The 25,543-nt window shown below is 42.8% G+C and overlaps 1 protein-coding gene and 1 long non-coding RNA gene across 3 annotated transcripts in view; one reads left to right on the forward strand and one right to left on the reverse strand.

Annotated features, from left to right (window-relative positions):
- LMO7 (LIM domain 7) overlaps positions 1–12,404 on the reverse strand; it is a 224,550-nt gene extending 212,146 nt beyond the window's left edge. Inside the window, exon 1 of one of the 2 annotated variants that reach the window (XM_023186179.1) lies at positions 12,003–12,404. In XM_023186179.1, the coding sequence (XP_023041947.1) occupies positions 12,003–12,071 (69 nt within the window). In that variant the 5' untranslated portion in view covers positions 12,072–12,404. The remainder of the gene's footprint in view (positions 1–12,002) is intronic. The other variant, XM_023186159.2, reaches the window with a different exon arrangement.
- Positions 12,405–12,698: 294 nt separating this feature from the next.
- LOC111522281 overlaps positions 12,699–25,543 on the forward strand; it is a 32,337-nt gene continuing 19,492 nt past the window's right edge. The window contains exon 1 of the long non-coding RNA XR_002725220.1: positions 12,699–12,863. This is a non-coding gene — a long non-coding RNA (uncharacterized LOC111522281). The remainder of the gene's footprint in view (positions 12,864–25,543) is intronic.

Consider the following 25,543-nt stretch of genomic DNA (forward strand, 5'->3'; position numbering starts at 1 on the left):
CTTTTTTCTCATCTGTAAAAAACATATATATTATACTAAATGATTTTTTAAAATAATAATATCTTTTAATTCAAGTAACAGCTAGAAACAATCATAAAAAACAAGTTAGGCTGGGAGCAGTGGCCCATGCCTGCAATCCCAACACCTTCGAAGGCCAAGGTGGGAGGATCACTTAAGGCCAGGAGTTCAAGACCAACCTAGGTAACATAGCAAGACCCTGTCTCTACAAAACAAATTTAAAAACTAGCAAAGTGTGGCGGTACACCTATAGCCCCAGCTAGTCAGGAGGCTGAGACAGCCCAGGAATTCAAGGCTGCAGTCAGCTATGATTGCACCACTATACTCCAGACCAGGTGACAGAGCGAGACCCTGTCTCAAAAACAAAAAAAAAAAAAAAAAGAAAGAAAAGAGAAAATCAGTTCATACAAAATCAGATCAGGAACTTCCTTTTTCCCTTCACTTCTGAACAAAACCCTTTTGAAAGCCTCCACCCTCAGTTTTATGTGCCATTTCAGAATAATTCTCTTAAAAAACTGGTATAAAGTGCAACCCCTTTCAAAGCATGAGATGGGCCTCTGATGTTTAAGTTGGAGCAGATGATAGAAACTTTCCTGTTCTCAATAAAGTTTCTATTTTTTTTTAAACAGGGTAAAGCTATTTTCTGCTTCTCTGTCTCCGATTATGACTACAAACCATGCTCAAACTGCAGGACACAACTCCATCAGCGAGTTGTGAAATCTTTTTCATCAATAATACCCCAAAGTTTCATGATGATGTATTATCCCCCGGCACAGGGTATTCAGCTAAAAAGGCTCATCTTCAAATTTGCTTGAACTTTTTTTTTATGATACTTGCTTACTTTCAGGCATCTTTAGAATTGGTTAAAGTAAATTTGGCATGGTTTAAACTTGCTTTTTTTCAAAAAAAACATGTTCAAAACTTGCTCAATCTAGAATAGAACTTGAAAAAGCAGGGGAAAACCCAACTAATACAACAAAACCAACTTCTCTTGTTGAATGAAGCATAACCAAGAAGTCAATCATGTCACGGGGCTGAAAAGATTTCAACTATAAAGAATTAAAAGGTATTTGTTCATTCATCCACTTACTTTTCTCAGGAATATTTATTGAGTGCCTAGTAAATACTTGGCACTATTCACGACTTGAAAACAAAATAAGTCCTTATAGAACATAAGGCACTTATATTCTAGTGGAAATAGCAAAACAAACAAAAACAAACACACACACACACATGTATATAATGCAGAGGCAGGTGATAATAAGTGCAATGAAATCTGAGTATGGAGTGACAAGGGAGGATAATGGCAGTGGGAAGGAAGAGGAAGTATCATTTAAGCTAAGACCTGAATAAATGAAGAAAATGTATTTATGCAGAAGGAACAGCAAGACAAAGACCTTAAGATAAAACCCAGGCCAGGTGCGGTGGCTCACGCCTGTAATCCCAGTACTTTGGGAGGCTGAGGCACGCGTTAGTTATCACCTGAGGTCGAGAGTTAGAGACCACCCTGACCAACATGAAAAAACCCTGTCTCTACTAAAAATACAAAAAGTTAGCCAGGTGTGGTAGCACATGCCTGTAATCCCAGCTAGTCGGGAGGCTGAGGCAGGAGAATCGCTTGAACCCAGGAGGTGGAGGTTGCGGTGAGCCGAGATCACGCCATTGCACTCCACCTTGGGTAACAGGAGCGAAATTCCGTCTCAAAAAAATTTTCTTTTAAAAAAAGGTAAAACCCTTCTCTGTACATCTGAATAACAGCTGGAAACCAGTATGAGCACAGTAAGCAAGTGGAAGAGTAGGGGTGGAGATGAGATAGGCAAGCAGGGAACAGATCATGTGGGGCCCTAGAGACTGCCTTAAAAATTCAGACTGTATTCTTAATGTAATGGAAAGCCATTGTCAGGGGAGGAGGGTGCAGAGTTGGATGTATAATCTCTAACTTTTTTTTTTTTTTTTTGAGACAGAGTCTTGCTCTCTCGCCCAGGCTGGAGTGCAGTGGCACAATATGGGCTCAGTGCAAGCTCCGCCTCCCGGGTTCACGCCATTCTCCTGCCTCAGCCTCCTGAGCAGCTGGGATCACAGGCGCCCACCACCACGCTTGTCTAATTTTTTGTATTTTCAGTAGAGACAGGGTTTCACCGTGTTAGCCAGGATGGTCTTGATCTCCTGACCTCGTGATCCGCCCGCCTGGGCCGCCCAAAGTGCTGGGATTACAGGCGTGAGCTGCTGCACCCGGCCTTTGACTTACATTTTTAAAGAGGAATCTGGCTGCTATTTGGGAGCAAGGAGTCCAGGCTACTGCAACAGCATAGGTGAAAGGTGATGGCAGATGTGGCAAGAAGTGGTCAGATCCTGGATATATATGAAAAGACAGCCAGTTGGATTTCTTCACAGATTAGATGTGTGGTGTGATGTTAAAAAAGAACAAGAGTCAATAATGACTTCAAATTTGGGAGCCTGAGCAACTGGCTGAACAACGATGCCATTTGCTAAGACAGAAACATTGGGGAGATGAGGAGAAGACTAGAAAGGGGTCTGGAAGGAGTAGTACTAAGAGTTTTGCTTAGAACCCAGTGAGCGTGACATGCTTATCAGACCTACAGTGGGAAATCTTGAGTAGTTACTAAAATTTAGGGACAAGGTCAGGGTCAGCAATGTAAATATGGAAGCAACCAGCGTGGAGAAGACATATGAACTTGATAACACCTGCTAGGAAGACATTGTAGACAAAGAAAAGAAGACATGGAAGATGAACCTTTGGATGTTCTCTCATTCACTGATGACAATAATTAGGAGGACTGAGCACAAAAAAATTAGAAATACCAAGTGAAATAGAAGAAAAACCTAGAGGGCAATGAAGGGTTTGAGAAGGAAGCTATCACCAACTCTATCTGATGCTTTTGATAGACTGACAATATTTTCTTCATAACACAGGGTAAATTCCAAATGCGTTTGATACTGGTGCAGAGGCAATATGTTTGCTTATTGTCCCCTTCTTCATGTAGAATGAAAAACATTAAACTCTCATGAGAAAAACTAATTCCATAATGAACTTCCTTCCTTCCTGTATTTATTTATTTACTTATTTATTTTTGAGATAGGGTCTCACTCCGTCATACAGGCTAGAGTGCAGTGGCGCAATCATAGCTCACTGCAGCCTCAAACTCCCGGGCCAAGTCACAATGAAAGTTTATAATGAGGCTGGCAATGACCTCCCTTCCTTTGAATGTTATGAAATGGTGGTATAACAAAATAACTCAGATATTTCTTTCCCTGTTCACACATCTAGATCAAATTTCAATCCAGTCAAGGTGGCAAAAAAAATTTCATCAGGGTCCCAGCTTTGGTACTAACAAGTCTAAAACACTAACTAAAAAGTATCCTAATCAAAAACATGACATGCATTTTGAAGCACTATACAATAACCATCTGTACAATTTTTGGTATGCATGAACCACAGAAATGTAGGTCACATGAGAGAAGGTAATACTTTTATAAATTATAGAAGAAACTACTTAGATATCTATTTCCTATTCTAGCTCAAAGTATAACTCAATGTTATATTAAAATTTTTCCCTTTTTTAATACTTTAAATGGTTTATTGAACATTAACAATCACTAAAATACAGTCAAACATATAAACCTAAAGTCGGCAATTGCTCAACAGTGTCCATCTGGCTGGGCATGGTGGCTCACACCTGTAATCCCAAGAGGTTGGGAGGCCAAGGTGGGAGGATCGCTTGAAGCCAGGAGTTCAAGGCCAGCTTAGGAAACAAAGCGAGACCTTGTCCCTACGACAGAATTTTTAAATTATTTGGGTGTGGTGGTGTGTGCCTATAATCCCAGCTGTTCCAGAGGCTGAGGTGGGATGATCGCTTGAGTACAGGAGTTCAAGGCTGCAGTGAGCTATGATCATACCACTGTACTCCAGCCTGGGCAACAGAGCAACACCCTATCTCTAAAAAAGAAAAAAATATCTATTGGCAATTCTGTAACTTACGTATATTTGATGATCATGTACTAATATGGCACCAACATCACAAGAAAGAACTTGTGCTGGTGAGTGGAAGTTGTATAGGATTTGTCATGTATAAAAAAATAGCTAATCTTACAGCTTTAGGTGGAACAAGAACAGAGAACCCATTCTTTTCTGATTCTAAATTCCTGAACAATGATGAACTACCTGGCCAGCGCCCCTCCCAGGCAGCAGAGTATATAATGACTAAGAGGGCAGGCTGTGGGCATTCGAATCCTCAATCAGCATTTACTACTTCTAGTGTTTCCTTGAGTAAATTATTTTACCTCTCACTTCTCTTTTTCCTCAGTGGAAAAGAACATTCTCAGGTAAGAATAGTCCTTCATTACAAGGTATGTGGGTATAATGCACTTGCCACATGTCATGCATGTGGTAGAAACTCAAGAATACTAGCTGCTTTGTCATTTATTCAGCTTCTTTTGTAAAACACACACACACACACACACATATACACACAAATACTTCACTAGCAGGTAACTTGCTATTCAAGTCAGCTCATCTAGTGTAGGGCACTGCTATATTCATAGAAAGATCTTCAAAACACTGAGTCAAAAGTCTCACTGTGACCAGTTATTACCAGTTCTGCCCTCTGAGTCCATACAAAAATTTCCTAATCTCTCCTACATGACAATCCCCATTATGCTTGAAGAGAGATAGACAGAAGGTCTAGTGCTGTATACCAACATAAAAATGCACTCAAGCACCAAACTGAGCATTCTGTACCCAGGAATGAGAACCAATCTTTGAGCATACTACTGGGGTATTTTAAAATCTTTGGAAAGGCTGTTCATGGGACTGTGCTGTAATTCATCAGAGTAGAACTTGCTATTGTCCATCTCTTTAAGCAAAGCCACAGGTTGAATGTGTTAAACCTCTGTTTCAAAGTTGTGCATATATGACAGCTATTAGCCTTATTAAGAGCTTTGGCTACATCAAACATGTTTTCAAAGAAATACAACCAATCATTATTTAATACCTTCTGAAACTAAAAAGTACAGGCATGCATAATTTATCATTTCCTCCAGCTCTAACACATTTTTCTCCTAACAGGCTTAAGGAGATCTGGAAACATCAATTAAATAGGCGAACCTTTTGATTGGATACAAAACGTTCATTCATTCAACAAGTATTTGGAAACATTCTGTCAGGAACTCTGGGGCACAGGAACAACATAAACAACTCAGTCTGCAGATGCTAACTAGAAGAACGAGTTCACCTGCAAGGTGTATTTCTTCCACACTAAAAGAATTGGGCAAATATGTTGATGTTGCTTTGCTTTTCTTAACTAGCATTCACAAAGCTAGTATGTTTCTGTAATTCAAATGCTGGTATGTTGAGAAGCAATCTTAACAGGAAGGGGGAAGGTGAATGGGGTGTTTAGTCTCAACAGCAGTCCCTCACTACCCAAAGCACTCTTGGCATCCAGAGAGAAAGAGAGTTAGAGCAATGCACCAAAAGACAAGAACCAACGCAGATTGAATAAATCGGCATACTCCCTGTGGTCCAATCCAGGACACCATTCCTCTTTTCTCTAAGCCTAGGAGAAGCTTTAAGGATTTATGCTTTACAAATGGCTTAAGAAACACCAAGGTTTCAAGGCTTCTTCACAAGGGCCAACTGTGACTTTGTTGAGCCTTTTGTGGCTTAAGAGGAAACAGAACCCTCCTTTTCTCAGCTTCATCTTTCCTCATTGGAGGAAACCCAATGGGTAATTTGTTACACAAATGTTTAATATCGCTAATAATCTGATAAAAAAGATAGGACAATGTGTCTTTCATCTGTTCATTTAGAGGGAAAATACAAATAACAATTTCTAATTTGGGCCAGAATATGGAGAAAATGGTGCCCTCAACCCCTGCTCATTCTGCAAACTGCCACAAAAGTTGCAGAGGGTATCTTGATCATGTGTGTCAAGAACCATAAATCAATCATTCACTCTTTTTCACCCAGTGGGTCCACTTCTCTAACTGGTTCAATAATATTTATTTATTTATTTATTTATTTATTTATTTATTTATTTATTTAGAGACAGGGTCTTACTCTGTCACCCAGGCTGGAGTGCAGTGGCACATTCATGGCTCACCACAACCTCGACTGCCCAGACTCAGGCTATCCTCCCACCTCAGCCTCCCAAGCAGCCAAGACTGCAGGTGTGTGTCACCTTTTTTTTTTCTTTTTTTTGGTAGAAATGGGGTCTTGCTATGTTGACCAGGCTGGTCTTAAACTCCTGGCCTCAAGCCATCCTCCCTCCTCAGCCTCCCAAATTGCTGGGATTACAGGCATGAGCCACCATGTCTGGCTGACACCCTGTTTTATTAAAGCTACAAGTTCTTTGCATTTTTCCTCACTTTATGAAATAAGTCCATTTCTATCTTTCAATGCATCAGTACACTGCAAGAATCCAGAATGACTGACACTGCACTGGAACCCTCCCAGTTCATCAGGAAATACTTTGACATATCTGTTTACACTTCCTGGAGTCAGGCTATTCTAACGGCATTCCTGCCCTGGTTCCTATTTGTGTAAATCAGTTCCTTTCCAAGAGGATTTCATGAGCTCCCTCATCTCTTGCCACCCCTCTCTTTTCTAGGATACTTTATTTCCCATATAAAGATACTGTGTTCAAGAAATTATAAAACACTGCATAAAGAAAAAAATGGGGCCGGGCGTGGTGGCTCATACCCTGTAATCCCAGCACCTCGGGAGACTGAGGTTGGCAGATCACTTGAGGCCAGGAGTTTGAGACCAGCCTAGGCAATACAGTGAAACCCTGTCTCTACCAAAAAAAAAAAATACAAAAATTAGCCAGGCATGGTGGTGCACACCTGTAGTCCCAGCTATTCGGGAGGCTGAGGCAGGAGAATCACTTGAACCCAGGAGGCGAAGGGTGCAGTGAGCCAAGATCACACCACTGTACTCCAGCCTGGGCAATAGAGTGAGCTCCTGTCTCAGAAAACAAAAGTAAAAGAAAAAAGTGAGAGGAAAAAAGAAACAAATAGGTATTAAGGCATTTCTTGGCCATTCAAACCTACCTTGAGAAATCCATAGCAGTAGAAATCAAAGAGTGGACGCTTACCAAAGGAATGGAGATTCATGTGCTCTCTGGAAGAAACTCTCTTGAGTGATAAAAAGCGTTCTGTATCTTGACTGGGTTCTGGTGACTTGGGCATATAGGTCTGACAAAACTCCTACAATGGTATACTTAAAATCAGTGCATTTCACTGTAGGTAAAACGTTACCTCAGTAAGGTACTTCAGTAAGAATAAATTACTCTGAGCAACGTCTGGAAGCTATGCTGTAAGCAACTTCAAGATTTCACACACGACAAGTTAAAAAAGGCCAAAATGCTCCAGCCTAGCGCACAGATGGGTTAGCCCCACTGCAGCCTCGGCTCAAATGCTGCCTTCTCTGTGCGCCTGCCCTGACTCACCAGGTGGACCCGGGCTGCCAATGCCATCACAATGCACCGGATGAACTTCATTATCTGACGGCACTGCTGGGTTTGTCTGTGCATCTGCTTCTCATGGGGGCTGCCTCTCTTTGAAGGTCCAGGTAAGGGCTAAGAATTTGGTGACTGAATCTATAATCCCGGCAAGTGCCTGGCACACAGTAGGTATTTTTGAGATGATAAATGTAAGTCCCTGTGAGGGAAATCATCAAGTGGAGGGCAGTAGAGGAAGGTGACTCAGGAAGAGGGCTGAGGTAGAAGAGGAAATGCTGAGTAAATAGATGAGTACATACTGGCATGCAGATGAAGACACATCCTGTAGCTGGTCCCAACCAAACAACTACAACCAATAAAGCTTAAGACACTGAGGCAAGTTTCTACTGGAAGAAGGAATGAGTTCTGGTCCTTAAAATCCTATTTTGTAGTGTTAAGGTTACAACTTTATTCGTGCTTTTATTCAACAAGCATTTAGCAGGCACCGTGCCAAACACTCAAGCAATAAATAAGATACGATTCCTGCCCTCAGTTAGCTCATAGACTAATATAGAAAAACGAATAGAACCACAAAATGCAAAAAGAGATTTATGTAAGACAGGAGAGAAAGGAATGCGTGTGGCTGAAGGTTTGGCGATTTCAGGAAGGCTTCACATAAAGGTTGATTTTAGCCCAAGTATGGAAGAATGAAGAGGTGTTCACCAGGTTACAAGGAATAACAAGTATTCCATCCATACAAAAACATGGAGGTGACAAAACTGCATTCTGTGCAAGAAGAAACACAAGCAACGGATTAGGGAGCATCTGTTGCTCTACCATCAGTATCCATTTAACTGGCACAACCACCAGGGGAGATTAAGAGGAAAAACCTGAGACCTACAGGATTTAAATATCAGAGCCCGGGCCAGGCGCAGTGGCTCACGCTTGTAATCACTATGGTAAATACTTGTTAAAAATTGTAGTGTTACAAAGCAATTCTTACGCTAGCTGCTGCAGCTAAAATCACTGGAAGATTCAGAGTACAAGTCCTTCACATGCAACCCTTTAAAATGATTTTAGCTGCAGCAGCTAGCGTAAGAATTGCTTTGTAACACTACAATTTTTAACAAATATTTACCATAGTGTCTTAATATCTGTTGATTGAAATTATATATAATTACTAAAAATACTTCCATTAGCACCAAAGTCAAAAAAAGTTAAAAGGTGGTGAACAGCACATTCCCGAAGGATAAAACTTGGGGCAGGTGGAGAAACAGACCAATTAGAAGTGAGGAAGGACTCATATTCTAGTGCCGGACTTGGCAATGAGCTCAGGTTGACATCCCTTACAGGGTGACAACAATACTGAAAAAATCCAATCCAGATATAACAGGAAGGGCAGGTGAGCAGAAAAGTGGTGAATTAAGTTAGCCTGTTCTGCTCCAGCCATAAAAATTCCTATTGTATTTGAACCTCAACCTAGATAGCAATATTAACTTACAGACTAGAAAACCGTGACCAGCCAATGCAAACTGCTACATACCCCAGTTTCAGTCTCATCAGTATTTTGTCTGTTTACTACATGGCTTTCAGATGACCCAAAACAGAGAGACAATGGCAACTATTAGGCATAGAAAATTAAAAGGTACTGCAGAAGAGGCCTAAAATTAGAGTCCAGGCTGTATTTTCTACCACTTCATCAGCCACTGCGTAGCCTTGCTAGAATCAAGCTTCCCCTCTGCCTTTGCCTTCAAACCATTACTTGGTTTTAAAGTAGTGTTTAATCATAAACCAGCCCTGCTACATTATTAATGTTTCAAACAACCTTTCCAACCACGTAATAATCCAATATCATCATGTTGAGCTATCTTAAAGGGTAGCTTTCCTACATTTGTTTTGAATTGCAAAATTAGCATGAGTAGACAAACCAGTTTTTATGTATACTCAAGTATTATAAGCACAATTCGAAATAAATAAAAACAAGATTCATAAAATGATAATAATTGGCAGAATAACCACCAGCTCTTGCCTCACTCTTTCTCCTCCACTCTAAAAAATAAACTTTGGTTATGAGAATAAGACATTAGCTACTAAAAATCACAGATAGAAAATGGAAATGGCAAGGAGAGGCTGACATGGAGTCCAGTCACCATTCAAAACTTTACAAGGTTATTGGAGTTGACTTTGGGGTACTCACAAAGCTGCAGTTGAGAATAAAAGTAGCAGATTATATATAATACATATAGAATATATAATATGTATATATGTACACACTTATACAATATATACATTTAAAAACCCTCCTATATTTCAGTAATGTGTAAAGGAATAGGGCAAAATGTAGCAAGAATATCAGCAAGCCAGAGAAATAATACTTTACAAATACACATTTGAATCAACCTTTTATCTTCAAATTAGGGGTTCTTAAAGAGGTTGCGGCAATGACAGAGTCATTCATCCTGCTTCTTTTGGCAAGAACAATATTGTAAAATATGTGCTTTGGTGGCAAAGGCAAAGCTGACAAGAGAGATAAACGTGGACACTGGAGAAACAAAATAGCCCTAACAGTGAGCACACTGTGGTCATTCCAACTGACCAGGGTATACTAAAAGTATCTGAACATGTAAATTACTCATACACACAATGAAGACGAACATACTGCCTTGCTCCAAGTGGGACGAAAAAAATAATAATTTTAATTTCATTAACTATATTAAAAGGATATGACAGTACCTTTAGGAAGATCCAGCTCTAATGATGAACAAAATACATTATAGAGGTGCCAAATCATTGCTGATATACACCTTTACATATTCACGATGAGAGTGAATACAGACCACATGTACTATGCGCAATGGTATCTTTTATCACAATACACTTTTCCCCTGTTCATTACATACAAATTTCTTGGAGAAAACCTACATAATTATGAGCAAGCAGGGACAAAAAAGGAATTCATCATTTTCCAAAATGTGCATACCAAAAAAAGGGAAGCGTGTGAAATCATTCGTATTCACGTTTCCTGAAGCAAATACAAAGCACGCAGATGCAAACTCCACACAAAAGCCATGTATGGCCAAAACATGTCCCCATGTGTCCCCTTCTCCCTCCCTCAATCCCCAACACTCAAACACAAAATGGCAAGTTTGTTTTCTAAAATTATGCAGAACACACACTGCTAATGGAAAATTACAGTTGGAAGTCTTGGCTTTTCAAAGTTTATGAATGAGGGAAGTTATTTCTCTTAACTATATTGCTGGAATTTTTCCACTCTCATTTCAATTCAAAATACAGTGTTTATTCTTCTCTCAACTTCCCATGCCCCTCCCTTCACATCTTTCTAAGTCACCTTCAGACCAAAGTTTCAATCTAAAAAGACACTAAAAGCTCATTCCTTAGACCTCCCTACTGTCCCGTGGGTAATGCTACTCACATTTCACATTCCTTTATTTAGCGTAAGAAATGTAACGTTTAAAGTTTATTCTTTCTTTCCACACACATACGTGTATTTCTTTAAGGAAAAATAAATTATTTTCAATTACTGTTCGCTTTAGAATTCTTAAACATGTTGTTTTTTCCGTGGAATAATCTTTAAGCCTAATTCAAAGTTTTAAATACGTTAACTACACCAGCACGTGGCATCAATAACTCCTAAATGACTGCAGGGCTGGTGCACGCCGCAATTTTCAGCAGTTGTTCCTGATTCACATCTGCTTAGAAGACTTGTGCCTCGTTTTAAAAGCGTCCAGTAGAATAACGGCTAGAAGTCCTGATGTTAACCTTCTACAGATAAATGTAGCCCCAAGGCGTTAATGAAGAGACCCGCTCTTTTTCGGGGGAAAGAAGGGAATGGAAGATTTTGTCTGTGAGACACAGCTGGGAGGGTAACAACTCTTCAGTGAGTGACCCTAGAATCTCAGTCTCATCAAAGCTGAAAATGAAAAAGCACATGTCCCGGCCCCTACTCCCTGGGCTTGGATGCGGCCCCAGAGAAATCACCCTTCCAGGTGGGCCTTCGTGTGTTACCTCCTACACCTGCCCTCGCACCCACCCTTCCTTTCCGCTCCCCCCTCCACACTGAATACACTGGCTTCTCAGGTATAAGGTGAGCATCCCCACTTCTAGGCACCCCGAGGGAATGCACCCAAGAGCCCCAGCCCAGCTCTGCACCGCGCGCTCTGGGCTGTGCCCCACAGAGACGCCCCGAGCGAGCCAGGGCCCACCGCGCTGCTCCTCCCAGACGCGCGGTGCCGACACCCGGCGGGCGAGCGCCCACCTCTGCCCTGGGAGGCCAGTGACACCGTCGGGGGCCAGGGGTTAGGGCAGCGCTAATTTAAGCTGGACATTAAGATGCAGGAGCGGCAGAACCCGCAGAGTCCCCAAAAGTGGACAAGCAAACCAGCTTCTTCGCGCCGGCTGGATCGCCGGAGGCTAAAGTGCAGAGTGACCGGGGCCGCAGTCACCTCGCGACGACCGCCCCGAGGCAGTCAACAACCTGCGGAAGGGAGAGCAGTGAAAGACACTCACCTCCACCCATCTCTGAGCCTCGGCGAACGCCACGGAGCAGTTGGCCTCTGCCTCCTCCAGCCCTTCCATGGCTAGGACAAGGGAGAGAGAGACTCAGTGGATGCGTGGAGAGGCGAGGGTGTCCCCACGCGTCTGGGCCCCACGGACAGGGAGGGCACGCTGGCCGCAGCCTACTCCGGCTTCCGCTCCGGCTGCGAAGGCGCCCGGGTTCTCGTTCCCTTTGTTGCGCTCTGCAATTCGTTAAGGTCTCCAACCTACAATAACGTGAAGACCTGGCTTTCTCTAAACTCCTGAAAGCGACCCAAGGTCCGCGGGGACCCGGGCAGCCAGGCAGGACGCGGGAGGCGAAGCTGGCGCCCGGAGGCAGCGCGCGGCACCAGCCCCGACGACAGTTTGGACTTCAAAAGTCGCAGCGCCGCCGCCGTCCTCCCCGCGGTGGCCCCGCCCCGGCCCACCCCACCGCCCGCCCGGGGCCGGCCGAGTCGCCGCTTCCGTCCGCCCCTCCCGTGGCTCCCCGGGGCTCCCGGCCGCGGCCGCCTCTGCGGTCAGACTGTCTGGTCCAGGAGATGCCACCGTCCGCCAGGGGCCGCGGCCCGCGCCCCTTGGGGATGCGCCGCTGTGCCCGCATCCTTCCCGCACCCTCCCGCCTGGCCGCTGCCCTCTCCCGGGCCACTGAGAGCAGCGCCCTCCCTGCTCGCGGCCGCCCGGCCCGCTTGACATACCAAGAATAGCTGCACACAATTGTACCTTTCCCGGCCAAGAAACTTCCCCCGCTGGGGAGCGCGGCCCGCCTCCCTCACCTAGCCGGGGCCAGCAGAGCCCGCTACCCGCTCTCCTGCCGCGATCCGGCCCAGCCGCCAGGTGCGCGCCCTCCCCTCCCACGCTCCCGCCCCCTGCGGCGGCCCGGCCCTCCGGGCTGCAGAGCAGGGTCGTGGCCTTGGCACGTGCGGCCGCTTCCCCACAGCGGAGTCCGACCCCCGCTCCGCCCGACTTCCAGTGCGGTGGAAGGAGGGTCCCTGCCCCTCCACCACGGCTCGCCGCTGAGGGTTCGAGCGAGCGGGAGAGTTCCTTGCATTCCCCACTTCCCGCTCGCTCAGCCCACTTTAGGCTGTCTGATGATCGCCCTCGCGCTGAGCGTCAGAACTCCCACCCTTCGTGGTTTAAAGGACACTCATGGGACAGCAAAGTGGCAAGTTATGCGGTATCCGTAGCGGCCCTGGGTAGGTGTGCAGGGCCGCGGGGCGGGAGGCACACGGGTCGGTTTGCGTGGGTCCTTTTCACACCAGTGCTCAAATCAGGTCTCCACAAAGGGGTCTACTCATCTGTCTGAGCAATCTGGGCCCTCACTCCATGCTCCTGAGGCACTATCCAGGCCACAGGTTGATGGCTTCATCTTTGGAGGAAGATAAAGACCAGTTTGTACTCTGCTGAAACGAAAGCAAACCCTTGTTCTTATTTTTCTGGTTGTTTACTTTTTATGAAGAAAAACATTAGATATAGAGCAGAGACTAGTAGAATACTACCTAAAACCTAGCGTCTGTATTTAACAACTATTTGCCTTTTGCCTTATTTATCACCTTTTCTGCTGGAGGGTTTTATTTTTTAATTTTTAAAATTGTATTTACTTGTTTGTTTTTTGAGGCGGAGTCTCACTCTGTCGCTCAGGCTGGAGTTCAGTGGCACCATGTCGGCCCACTGCAACCTCCGTCTCCTGGGTTCAAGCAGTTCTCCTGCCTTAGCCTCCCGAGTATCTGGGATTACAGGTGCCCACCACCATGCCCGGCTAGATTTTTTATTTTTAGTAGACATGGCGTTTCACCATGTTGGCCAGGCTGGTCTCGAACTCCTGACCTCAACTGATCCACCCACCTTGGCCTCCCAAAGTGTGTGTGTGTTTGTTTGTTTGGGGAAGGAGTCTCTCTCTGTCGCGTAGGCTAGAGTACAGTGGCGCTATATTGGCTCACTGCAAGCTCTGCCTCCCGGGTTCACACCATTCTCCTGCCTCAGCCTCCCGAGTAGCTGGGGCTGCAGGCGCCCGCCACTGTATTTTTTTAGTAGAGACGGGGTTTCACCGTGTTAGCCAGGATACTCTCGATCTCCTGACCTCATGATCCACCTGCCTCGACTTCCCAAAGTGCTGGGATTACAGGTATGAGCCACCGCACCCGCCCGTTCTTTTTTGCTTTTTAAGTTTTTTAAGAGACAGCTCTGTTGCCTAGGTTGGAGTGCAGTGGCGCCATCATAGCTCACGGTGACCTTGAACTCGTGGACTCAAGCGATCCTCCTGCCTCAGCCTCCCAAGTAACTGCAACTACAGGCAAGTGTCACCACACCCAGCTAATTTATGTATTTTTTGTAGAGAGAAGGGTGTCACTATGTTGTCCAGGATGGTCTCAAACTCTGACCTCAAGCAGTCCTCCCGCCTTGGCCTCCCAAAGTGCTAAGCCATCACACCTGGTGGAGAGTTTTAAAGTAAAGATAGGAAATTTCACCCCTATATGGTACCATATACATATCATTTTTAAAAGGACACTTTCCCACTTTGGGAGGCTGAGGTGGGCGGATCACGAGGTCAGGAGTTCGAGACCATCCTGGCCAACATGGTGAAACCTATCTCTACTAAAAATACACAAAAAAGTTAACTGGACGTGGTGGTGGTACTCGGCAGGCTGAGGCAGGAGAATCACTTGAACCAGGGAGTCAGAGGTTGCAGTAAGCCAAGATCACACCACTGTACTCCAGCCTGGCGACAGAGCATGACTCTATCTCAAAAAAGAAAAAAAAAAAAAAGACACTTTCGTACATAAACATAATGCTATTTGCACACCTAACTAAAACTAACAATAATTATCAACTCATATCAAATTCTTCCAACTGACCCAGAAATGTCTTTTACAGCTGACTTACTCAGACCAGGATTCAATCCATACCACCCATTGCATTTGAGTGCATCTTTTTTAACCCAGAAGAGACTCCTCCTCCTCCACACTCCCCCTTTTTTTTGGAATGACAGTGCCTTGTTGAAAAAACCAGACTGTCTTCTGGATTTATCTTAGACTTCTTTGTGGTGTCTTCAACATAGTTCTCTTCTCTCTGTACTTCCTGTGCTCTGGAAGTTAGCTCTAAAAGCTAGATTGGAACCTATCTCTTCTGAGTAAACAGTTCACCACCCACATTCTTCCGGATTGGGGTGATGGTTTTTGTTAGGTTCATTTTTGTTCAGCCACTTTTTATTGGCACTATCTCTAGTCTGTGGGTCTGTTTAAAAAAGCTGACAAGCAAGCTTCAGGAATACAACTGTTCCTGCTGAAAGGGAGGCCACTGACTGAACCATCTCTTTGCCTCCTGGCTACGCTCTGATCAGGCCAAACCCCAAAAGAAAATGGAATGATGAAAGAAACTGGGAAGATATTTCTCTCTCGTTGGCTATTCAAAAACTTTTAAGTGCGGCGAGGCACAGCGGCTCACGCCTGTAATCCCAGCACTTTGGGAGACCGAGGTGGGCACATCACTAAGTCAGGAGTTCACAACCAGCCTGGCCAACATGGTAAAACCCTGTGTCTACTAAAAATACAAAAAAATTAGCCCGGCATGGTGGCAGCCACCTGTAATCCCAGCTACTTGGGAGGCTGAGGCAGGAGAATCGCTTGAACCTGGGAGGGCGGAGGTTGCAGTGAGCCGAGACCATGGCACTGTACTCCATCCAGCCTGGGCAACAGAGTGAGACTCCATCTCAAAAAAAAAAAAAAAAAAAAACCTTTTAAGTAATTAGTGAATACCTCATATGTGCTAGATGTTATAAGTGATACAAAATTTTAAAATTCTAGATGCTGAATCCTATGCACTATTCAGTCCAGTAGGACATTCTGCAAGCTTCACAAGGATTATTATTCTTAGAGTTAATATATACATACATTATACTATTTAAAGCCCCTGCTGTGTAACTAGCTTTGGGGGTGGCAGCCCAAAAATGTTAAGAAGTGCACAGCCTTGGGGATCTGAATGCCTTACAATATTAGCAAGCTACCAGAATCACTAAGTTTCCATTTCTTCATCTGAATAATGTGATAATACTTCAAAGGATTGTTGTGAGAATTAAATATGATGGTGGATATAAAAGCGCAAGACACTGCTTAGAATAGACGCTCAACAAATGAAGGTTGAAGGTTATTTCCCTTTGGTCTCTCTTTCTAACAGTGTGTCACATTTTTCCTAAAAAATAGGAATTTCATGTATTTGTTCAAATAGTTATATGGAAAGGCTGGAGGATTTTGCAAATCCTGTTTCAAGTCGGCTCAGGCACCAGTCACTGCTTGGCCTCTTTAATGTTGAAAGTTTGCAACTCAGAAGACCCAAATATAATTCTTTGCCTCCTAATATCAGTCATTAGAATGTTTTACCCTTCTGGAAAGATTTATACAGCTCTGTAGAGAAAAGTACAGCACCTGCCTTAGGAGTTTGAAATGAAATTCACCACAACAAAACATCAAAATATGTATTTATTTTCCAAAGGAATTTGAAATACCTTTCAATATTTTAAAATGTAAAAAAGTACAATTGTCATATATTGATGCATTCGTGATTAACTCTTGATGGGAGAAAGAGGTACAATCTTTCTGGAAGGTCACTTGGCAATAAATATAAAAAGTTTTTCAAATGCCCACACTCTGTCCCAGCAATTCCACTTCTTGGAATTTATACCAAGGACCTGAGCAAACATAGATGTACAGAATGAAGTAATGGTGGTAGACACAGAGATGCCCCATAGGAGTGTCATAGGAGGACTTGCTTCACAGGAGGATTTGCTGCTCAGCCTTGGAGAATGTGGTCAACCGATACCCCTAGCTATCAGCCCCTTCAGAGTTGGCCTCAGCTGCAGAGTGCAGCCTCACCTGAGGTCCTTCCCCTCCCAGGACAGCCCTCATCTGGTCAGTGAATGACAAGATTATAAAAGCCTAGCCATTTCCACCCAATGGGACAACACTCATAGGCCTTTACAGTAGACCCTGGGGTCTGCTGAGACTGCAGGACTGCACCACAGTTCACTTTCTCCCTTGCCCACACTTCCCTCTTCCATTCACAGGAATCTAGCCCTAGTTAATATCTTACACCTCCAATGCCACTTCTGTCAGCTTCTGAGGACTCAACCTGTGATGGCATCAAGCATGACTTGTTAAGAATGAGAATCCCAAAGCTACCAAAACCCCTAACAATAGAGATGGTGGAGTAAATTATGGTTCCTCCATAGAGTGAGATATTGTGCAGTCATTAAGAATGTAAAAAGAGTCCAGGTGCGGTGGCTCACACCTATAATCCCAGCACTTTGGGAGGCCAAGGCGGGTGGATTGCTCAAGCTCGGCAGTTCAAGACCAGCCTGGGCAACATGGTGAAACCCCATCTCTACTAAAAGTACACAAATTAGCTGGGCATACTGGCACACGCCTGTAATCCCAGCCACTTGGCAGGCTGAGGCACAAGAATTGCTTGAACCCAAAAAGCAGAGGTTGCAGTGAGCTGAGATCGTACCACTGCACTCCAGCCTGGGCAACAGAGAGAGATTCTGTCTCAAAAAAAGAAAAAAAATGTAAAAGGACATTCAGTGGCACAAGAAAGAGTTAAAATATATTGCAAAGTGAAAAAAGGCAGGCTGGGCACGGTGGCTCATGCCTGTAATCCCAACACTTTGGAAGGCTGAGGCAGGTGGATCACCTGAGGTTAGGAGTTTGAAACCAGCTGGGCCAACATGGTGAAACCCCATCTCTACTAAAAATACAAAAAAAAAAAAAAGAAGAAGAAGAAGAAGAAAGAGAAAAAGAAAAGAAAGAGAGAGAGAGAAAGAAAGAGAAAGAAAGAGAAAAGAAAGAAAGAGAAAGAAGGAAAGGGAAAGGGAAGGAAAGGAAGGAAAGAAGTGTATAAAGCACCTTAGTTTGGGTTAGTTTGGGGTAGTATTTTTTAAATGTTTAATTTTGGCCACATAGAACAATTTGGGAAAAACATCACTGAACTTTTGACAGTGGTTATTTCTTTTCTGTTTGTTTTGTTTTGTTTTGTTTTTTAAGACAGGGTCTCACTCTGTCACCCAGCCTGGAATGCAGTGGCACTCATTGCAACCTCAGCTTCCCGAGCTCAAGTGATCCTCCCACCTCAGCCTCCCGAGTACCTGGGACTACAGGCACATGCCACCATGCCTGGGTAATTTTTGTATTTTTTGTAGAGACGGTGTTTCATCATGTTATCCAGGTTGATTGCAAATTCCTGAATTCAAGCAATCCACACGCCTCAGCCTAACAAAGTGCTGGGATTACAGGCGTGAGCCACTGTGCCCAGCCACCAACAGGGGCTATTTCCGAGTGGAGATTTTGTACCTCTCTCTCTTTTCCAAGTGTTTTTACAAAAGATACGTATATTACTTTTATAAATAAGAAAATCTGTATGACACAAAAATAAAATTGGCTTTCCATATCTGCAGGTTCTACATCTGCAGATTCAACCAACTGTAGATCTAGTGGGTATGGAGTGGGGAAAACAATGAAAAATAACAATATGACAATTAAAAAGAACACAAATGTTAAAAAATACCATATAACTGTTTACATAGTATTTACATTGCATTAGGTATTGTATGAAGTAATCTAAAGATGATTTAAAGTATGTGGGAGGACTGTGCAGGTTTTATGCAAATACTACATAATTTTATATGAGGGACTTGAGAATCTGTGGGTTTTGGTATGAACAGGGGATCCCAGAACAAATTCCCCCAAATTCTGAGGGATGACAGTATGTCCAAATTTGACTTCTACCTCATCCCACAACCTTCAATCCCCTCCTGCCTTTCCTGACTCCGTAAATGGCACCATGCCTAAAATTTGAGGGTCATGCATGACTTTTTCATCTTTCATCCCAATGCCAACCCCATTCCCAGTCTGTCAATTCTACTAATACTACCTTAGTTCAGTTTCTCATTAGCTATCAGTTAGATTTCAGAAACAGTAATGACCTTCTTGACATCTAACTCTTTTTAATTTTTTTTTATTATACTTTAAGTTCTAGGGTACATGTGCACAATGTTCAAGTTTGTCACATATGTATACACGTGCCATGTTGGTGTGCCATACCCATTAATTCGTCATTTACATTAGGTGTATCTCCTAATGCTGTCCCTCCCCCCTCCCCTCACCCCACAACAGGCCCTGGTGTATGATGTTCCCCTTCCTGTGTCCAAGTGTTCTCACTGTTCAATTCCCACCTATGAGTGAGAACATGCAGTGTTTGGTTTTCTGTTCTTGTGATAGTTTGCTGAGAATGATGGTTTCCAGCTGTATCCATGTCCCTACAAAGGACATGAACTCATCCTTTTTTATGGCTGCATAGTATTCCATGGTGTGTATGTGCCACATTTGCTTAATTCAGTCTGTCATTGATGGACATTTGGGTTAGTTCCAAGTCTTTGCTATTGTGAATAGTGCCACAATAAACATATGTGTGCATGTGTCTTTATAGCAGCATGATTTATAATCCTATGGATATATACCCAGTAATGGGATGGTTGGGTCAAATGGTATTTCTAGTTCTAGATGCTTGAGGAATCGCCACACTGTCTTCCACAATGTTGAACTAGTTTACAGTCCCACCAACAGTGTAAAGGTGTTCCTATTTCTCCACATCCTCTCCAGCACCTGTTGTCTCCTGACTTTTTAATGATCACCATTCTAACTGGCAAAGGATATGAACAGACACTTCTCAAAAGAAGACATTTATGCAGCCAACAGACACATGAAAAAATGCTCATCACCACTAGCCATCAGAGAAATGCAAATCAAAACCACAATGAAATGTAACTCTTAAACCACCAACACACTCCCCACTCCTGCCCCAATTAACCTCTCTTTAAAGGACTCCCAGTGGCCTTTAAAAACCATCTGATGGTTGCCGGCCCATTAAGTGGTGTCCTTCGGGATGTGCTCCTGCCCACTTCTCTAACCACGTCTTAACCTGAGCTTCTGCCTTTTCCAGAAATGTGTTTCTCTCCTTCCCTTTGCCTTGCTTTCTCTTACCTATTCTTCCAGGCTCAATTCAGGCCTCTTCCTTCTCAGAATTCAAAAAGCTTAGCAGATCCTCCTGAGTGAGGTGAGACATATCTTCATTATGCAATCATAGCCCCTTTCACAAGGTATTATATTGCCTCTTTTCCTCATTGAACCATAAGCAATTTAAGAGTACCTGGCTTGGTGCCTGACATATATCTAGTGTTCAACAACTGTTTATTATCTGGAATGTGTATATGTAAAACCTATAACTTCACATACAGAATAATGCATTGATAACAGCACAATAGAAAATATCATTGCTTAGTGCCACTGATACAAGAATTTCCTTACAGCAGGGCCTCTCAACAGAAAGACAATTGACAATCTGGGTCGGATAATTCTTTGTTATGGGGATTGTCCTGTGCATCTTGGAGGTTTAGCAGGATCCTTGGCCCCTACCCACTAGACACCAGCAGTATCCCTGTAGAAGTGATAACCAAAAATGTTTCCAGACACTGCCAAATGTCCCCTGGGGGCAAATCAGCCCCCTGTTGAGGACAACTATTCTACACAGAGAAACTGGCTTTGTCAGGAAATGCTTTTCTACAATAACAGTGAACCTTAGACCCAAGTTTCTTGCAGCAAGTGGTGGGGTGGTGGGGGAGAGGAGTTAGGATGAATTGGGCAGAAAAAGGCTACTCTGTGTTGTAAGGGAAGAAGGGATGGGGCTGAATGGTGCCTGGGCAAAGATTGTAAGAGAAGAGGTCCTGTTGGCTGGAAATAATTGAAAGAGGAAGCAGATACAGTGAGAATTCTTCTACTAAAAGAACTGAATTTTGTACTGTGATTGGTTATGATTCAAAAAGGTGCCTGCCCTTATAAGCTCAGAAATAACCAACATATGGATTTTGTGTGTATTTCTCATGCTTATATGACAGCTTAGTTAACACAAAGACTCCTAGAAGGTAGATTAAAAATATATTTAGTAATAATTATACTTATCCCATCTCTACCCCATTTGTACCCACAAAAAATACATCTTCAGTGTCAGTAATAAGAAGATGTGATGTTGGCAGTACTTACATAATGATATTCAGACAAGAAGATTCCATTTTATATTTGGAAATCAAAGCCAGAGAACAAAGAAGCCAAAATGTTACAGATAATGATTAAGAAATGAACATAAGAGGGAAAACATGTATGCACCAGAAAGCAAAAGGAGAAAGACAAAGTGAATCCCATATGAGAACACTCCTCCAAAAAGAAGACAAACCTCCAGGAAGTTTCCAGTGCAGCTTTAGGATGATGAATCCTACAGTGGACGAAGGCAAGGGTCATAAATTTGTCTTCTGAAGCTACTGGATTGTTAACCGAGAAGGGATAGATGAGAAGCCCTTGAGTTCTTATCGACCTTCGTCTCATGTACACAGACATCTCATTAAGAGATCAACTGAGATGGTAACTTTCAAAACATGGGACCAACCCCATAATTTGAAAAGCAGTTGGTTGCTTTCTTCCTACTATAAAGGTCTTAAGGGTTTTTTTTTTTTTTTTTTTTTTGAGGTTTCTTTTTTTTTTTTTTTTTTAACAAGTAGAGGGGTTTCCTGTCATTGAACTAAAATCATTTAACATAAATCCAAGACCTTTTTTAAAGGTCCCCCATTCTAGCTAGAATTGCAAAACCACATTATAATTCTCTAAGTGATAGCAGTGAGATCAAAAGGACTTACCCTAGAATTAGCTTTAAAATAAACTATTGCAGCTTCTGGGAACGAAGAAGGAGAGAATGTGTGTTTACTAAGCTTCGCTTCCTGAAGCCCATGAAATGAAAAAAAAAAATAAAGTCTGTGTTTTCCCTAGAAGGATATCTTTAGTAGGGATAATCAAAGATAAAAATAGTCAAGTCCAGTTTTCCCTAAAATACATTTGTGTGTGTGTGTGTGTGTGTGTGTGTGTTTTATGTTTTGGTAAAGAATTTCTACCTGATCTCTCATTAACTGTATTTGATAAGATAAATAACCTTACTATCAGTTCAAATTGTTTTGTTAAAAAGGCAGGGGAAAATATTTAAGCACAGTATGCACTATATGATTAATATAGATGCTCCTCAACTTATGATGGGGTTACATCTGATAAACCCATTATAAGTTGAAAATATTGTTAAATATTTAACCTACCAAACATTATAGTTAGTCTAGTTTCCTTAAACATCCTCACAACAAGTACATTAGCCTACATTTGGGCAAAATCATCTATTTTAAAGCCTATTTTATAACAAGTTGTTGAAGATCTTATGTAATTTATTGACTACTGTACTGAAAGTGAAAGAATGGTTGTATGGATACTCTTAAGTATGGTTTTGGCTAAATGTGTATCTCTTTTGCATCATCGTAGTCAAAAAATCGTAAGTTGGGGACCATCTGTACTTTAGAATTGTAATTGCAATTCTTGTTTACATTCTGAAATTGGACTCAGAAATGAAACAACCCATACATTAGAGGAAGTTTATACTTCCTATAAAAGTTTAAACTACAATTTTTATAATAACCCCTTCATTCCCCTATTCTATTACTACTAGGTGGATAGCAGTAATATTTTAGCTTCAAAAAGGAAAGGATAGTACCTATGGTCGACGATAAAGTATTGTACACTTAAAAATATATTGGCTGAGTGTGGTGGCTTATGCCTGTAATCCCAGCACTTTGAGAGGCTGAGGTGGGTGGATTGCTTGAGCTCAGGACTTCGAGACCAGCCTGGGCAACACGATGAAACTTGGTCTCTACAAACAATACAAAAATTAGCCAGGTATGGTGACGTGCAACTCTGGTCCAAGCTACTTGGGAGGTTAAGGTGAGAGAATGGGTTAAACCTGGGAGGTTGATGTCATAGTGAGCTGAGATTGTGCCATTGCACTCCAGCCTGGGTGACAGAGTGAGACCCTGTCTCAAAAAAATTATATGTGTGTGTATGTGTGTGTGTCTGTGTGTGTGTGTGTGTGTGTGTGTGTGTTAAGAGGGTAGATGATATGGTTTGGCTGTGTCCCCACCCAAATCTCAACTTGAATTGTATCTCCCAGAATTCCCATGTGTTCTGGGAGGGACCCAGAGAGAGGTAATTGAATCATGGGGCTGGTCTTTCCCCTGCTATTCTCATCATGGTGAATAAGTCTCATGAGATCTGATGGGTTTATCAGGGGCTTCTGCTTTTGCTTCTTCCTCATTTTCTCTTGCTGTCACCATGTAAGGAGTACCTTTCACCTCCCGCCATGATTCTGAGGCCTCCCCAGCCATGTGGAACTATAAGTCCCATTAAACCTCTTTTTCTTCCCTGTCTCGGCTATGTCTTTATCAGCAGTGTGAAAACGGACTAATACAGTAGGTCTCGTGTTTACCACAATAAAATTTTCAAAAACATTTTTTAAAGGAAAGGATTAAAGACTACAGACTGACTGGCCTGGAGACAAGAGACCAACTTGTATTCCTAGGTTTACCATTATTGTTTATCTGGGCCTCCACTGGAAGAGCACAGTGATCTTAAGCAAACCTCACCCTCACCTCTACCCAGTGTGAAGAAACCTTACAAACAGCTATGAAATGAAGTTCTCGGCTGGTCTTCACAGCTTCAGCATGACCTTGAAATCTTCATTTGTACGAAGACAGGTCTGATACTCCCTCAAGAGTTGAAAATAATTATGGGAAAAAAGGGAAGCCTTGGAGCCGGCTCCATCAGAAGATTCCCTATGAAACAAGGTAACGGAGGTTCCCTGAACATGAAGTTCAGTTTAGAATGCACATAAGGATCATGAACAACACCACATGATCTCTAAGGTAAACCATCAAAGTCTCTCCCAAGCTCTTGGACTAGGAATGTTCTATCCATCACTATACTATAAATCTCTTTGGTCTTTGTGGATAGAAATAGACCAGTGAGGCCAAACTACTCCAAACTCATGTCACTGAAATTCCACAAAAAACGAATCCGTGACCCTAGGGCTTTCTCTGGACAGAGGGAGAAGACATCTATCTACAGCTTCATTTCTGCTTACTGAGAAAATCAACTGCAGAGGAAGCGCTGCCTAAGACTTTAATATGAATCAAAACCACACACATGCACACACACACACATCTTCTGCTGGACCTTTACATAGTTAAAGGGCTATCAGCTTCTGTTATTTTAAGAATTGCTGTCATAGTCTCTATTTGACTTCTGCGGAGATAGGTCTCTGGGCATGGTCTAGATAATCAGAAGAATATGAGGAGAAAGGCAAATAATACTGCATAAATATAAAAGGCGATTTATTGGGGAAAAGAGAAATTATTTGCTAGACATACCTGCCTTAGAGAAATCACTCTGTCCCTTAATATGTGTTTAGACTGTCCAATACTTGAGAATAACTGTTTCACCGCGGGAGATCTTGTGTGAATGTGTTTTATTCAAAAGGTACTCAGAGAAGACCAAAAGAAATCAGGAAGAATAAAAAAGGCCATGATTACTTCCTACTGGCTGAGAAACCTCAACACAGGCGGCATTTCTCATGCCGACCACCATCCTATATTGTGCTATAAATATTCACCACTGTTCCCATCACTTCTACTACAACTCAGACTCTAGAATATGTAACCCTGTGTGGATCCTTGTGTCTAAGGGTGTTGATATGGTTTGGCTGTGTCTCCACGCAAATCCTATCTTGAATCGTAACTCCCACAGTTCCCATGTGTCATAGGAGGAACCTAGTGAGAGGTAACTGAATCATGGGAGTGGGTCTTTCTCGTGCTGTTCCCGTGATAGTAAGTCTCACAAGATATGATGGTTTTAAAAACGGGACTTTCCCTGCACAAGCTCTCTTCTCTTGTCTGCTGCCATGTGAAACACACCTTTCACCTTCCACCATGATTGTGAGGCCTCCCCAGCCACGTGGCACTGTAGGTCCGTTAAACCTCTTTCTTTTGTAAATTGACCAGTCTCAGGTATGTCTTTATCAGCAGCTTGAAAACAGACTAATACAGGTGGCGTTTCCCTGAACATGAAGTTCTAATAAGTTCCAGAGTGAAAACAAGTCCTTCAGGTAGTGAGTAAAATATTCTTAAAGTAAGGGGGAAACTGGCCCTATGAAACATTTATGAAAGATGCTCTCTCCTACAAATGAGAGCAGGCAGACCTTGACACACAGCAGAGAGGCTAGGAAGCTGGATAAAGCTGCAAAGGTTCTAATGTTTTTGCCTCAGATTTTGGAAACAGTTGTATTCAAAATATAGGTTTACAGTAGTGGTGAGCATTGCTGTACTCTAGTTTTCTCCTGAAGTGTGGAAACCTTCAGTAAAGGTGGATACATAGCTCTACCTTATGGCACCTGGAGGGTATGCCAATGCCCAACCAGAGGCAAAGTGCTACCTGGGAAGGATCACTGTCTGTCATAGATGAAGAGACTGAAACAGAAATTGAGAATTCAGCAGAAGCAAACCATTGAACCAGAGATGGCTGGAGATATGCTCACTCTTGATAATCCATGAAGAT

Source organism: Piliocolobus tephrosceles, chromosome X, assembly GCF_002776525.5.
Source record: "Piliocolobus tephrosceles isolate RC106 chromosome X, ASM277652v3, whole genome shotgun sequence".
NCBI lineage: Eukaryota > Metazoa > Chordata > Mammalia > Primates > Cercopithecidae > Piliocolobus > Piliocolobus tephrosceles.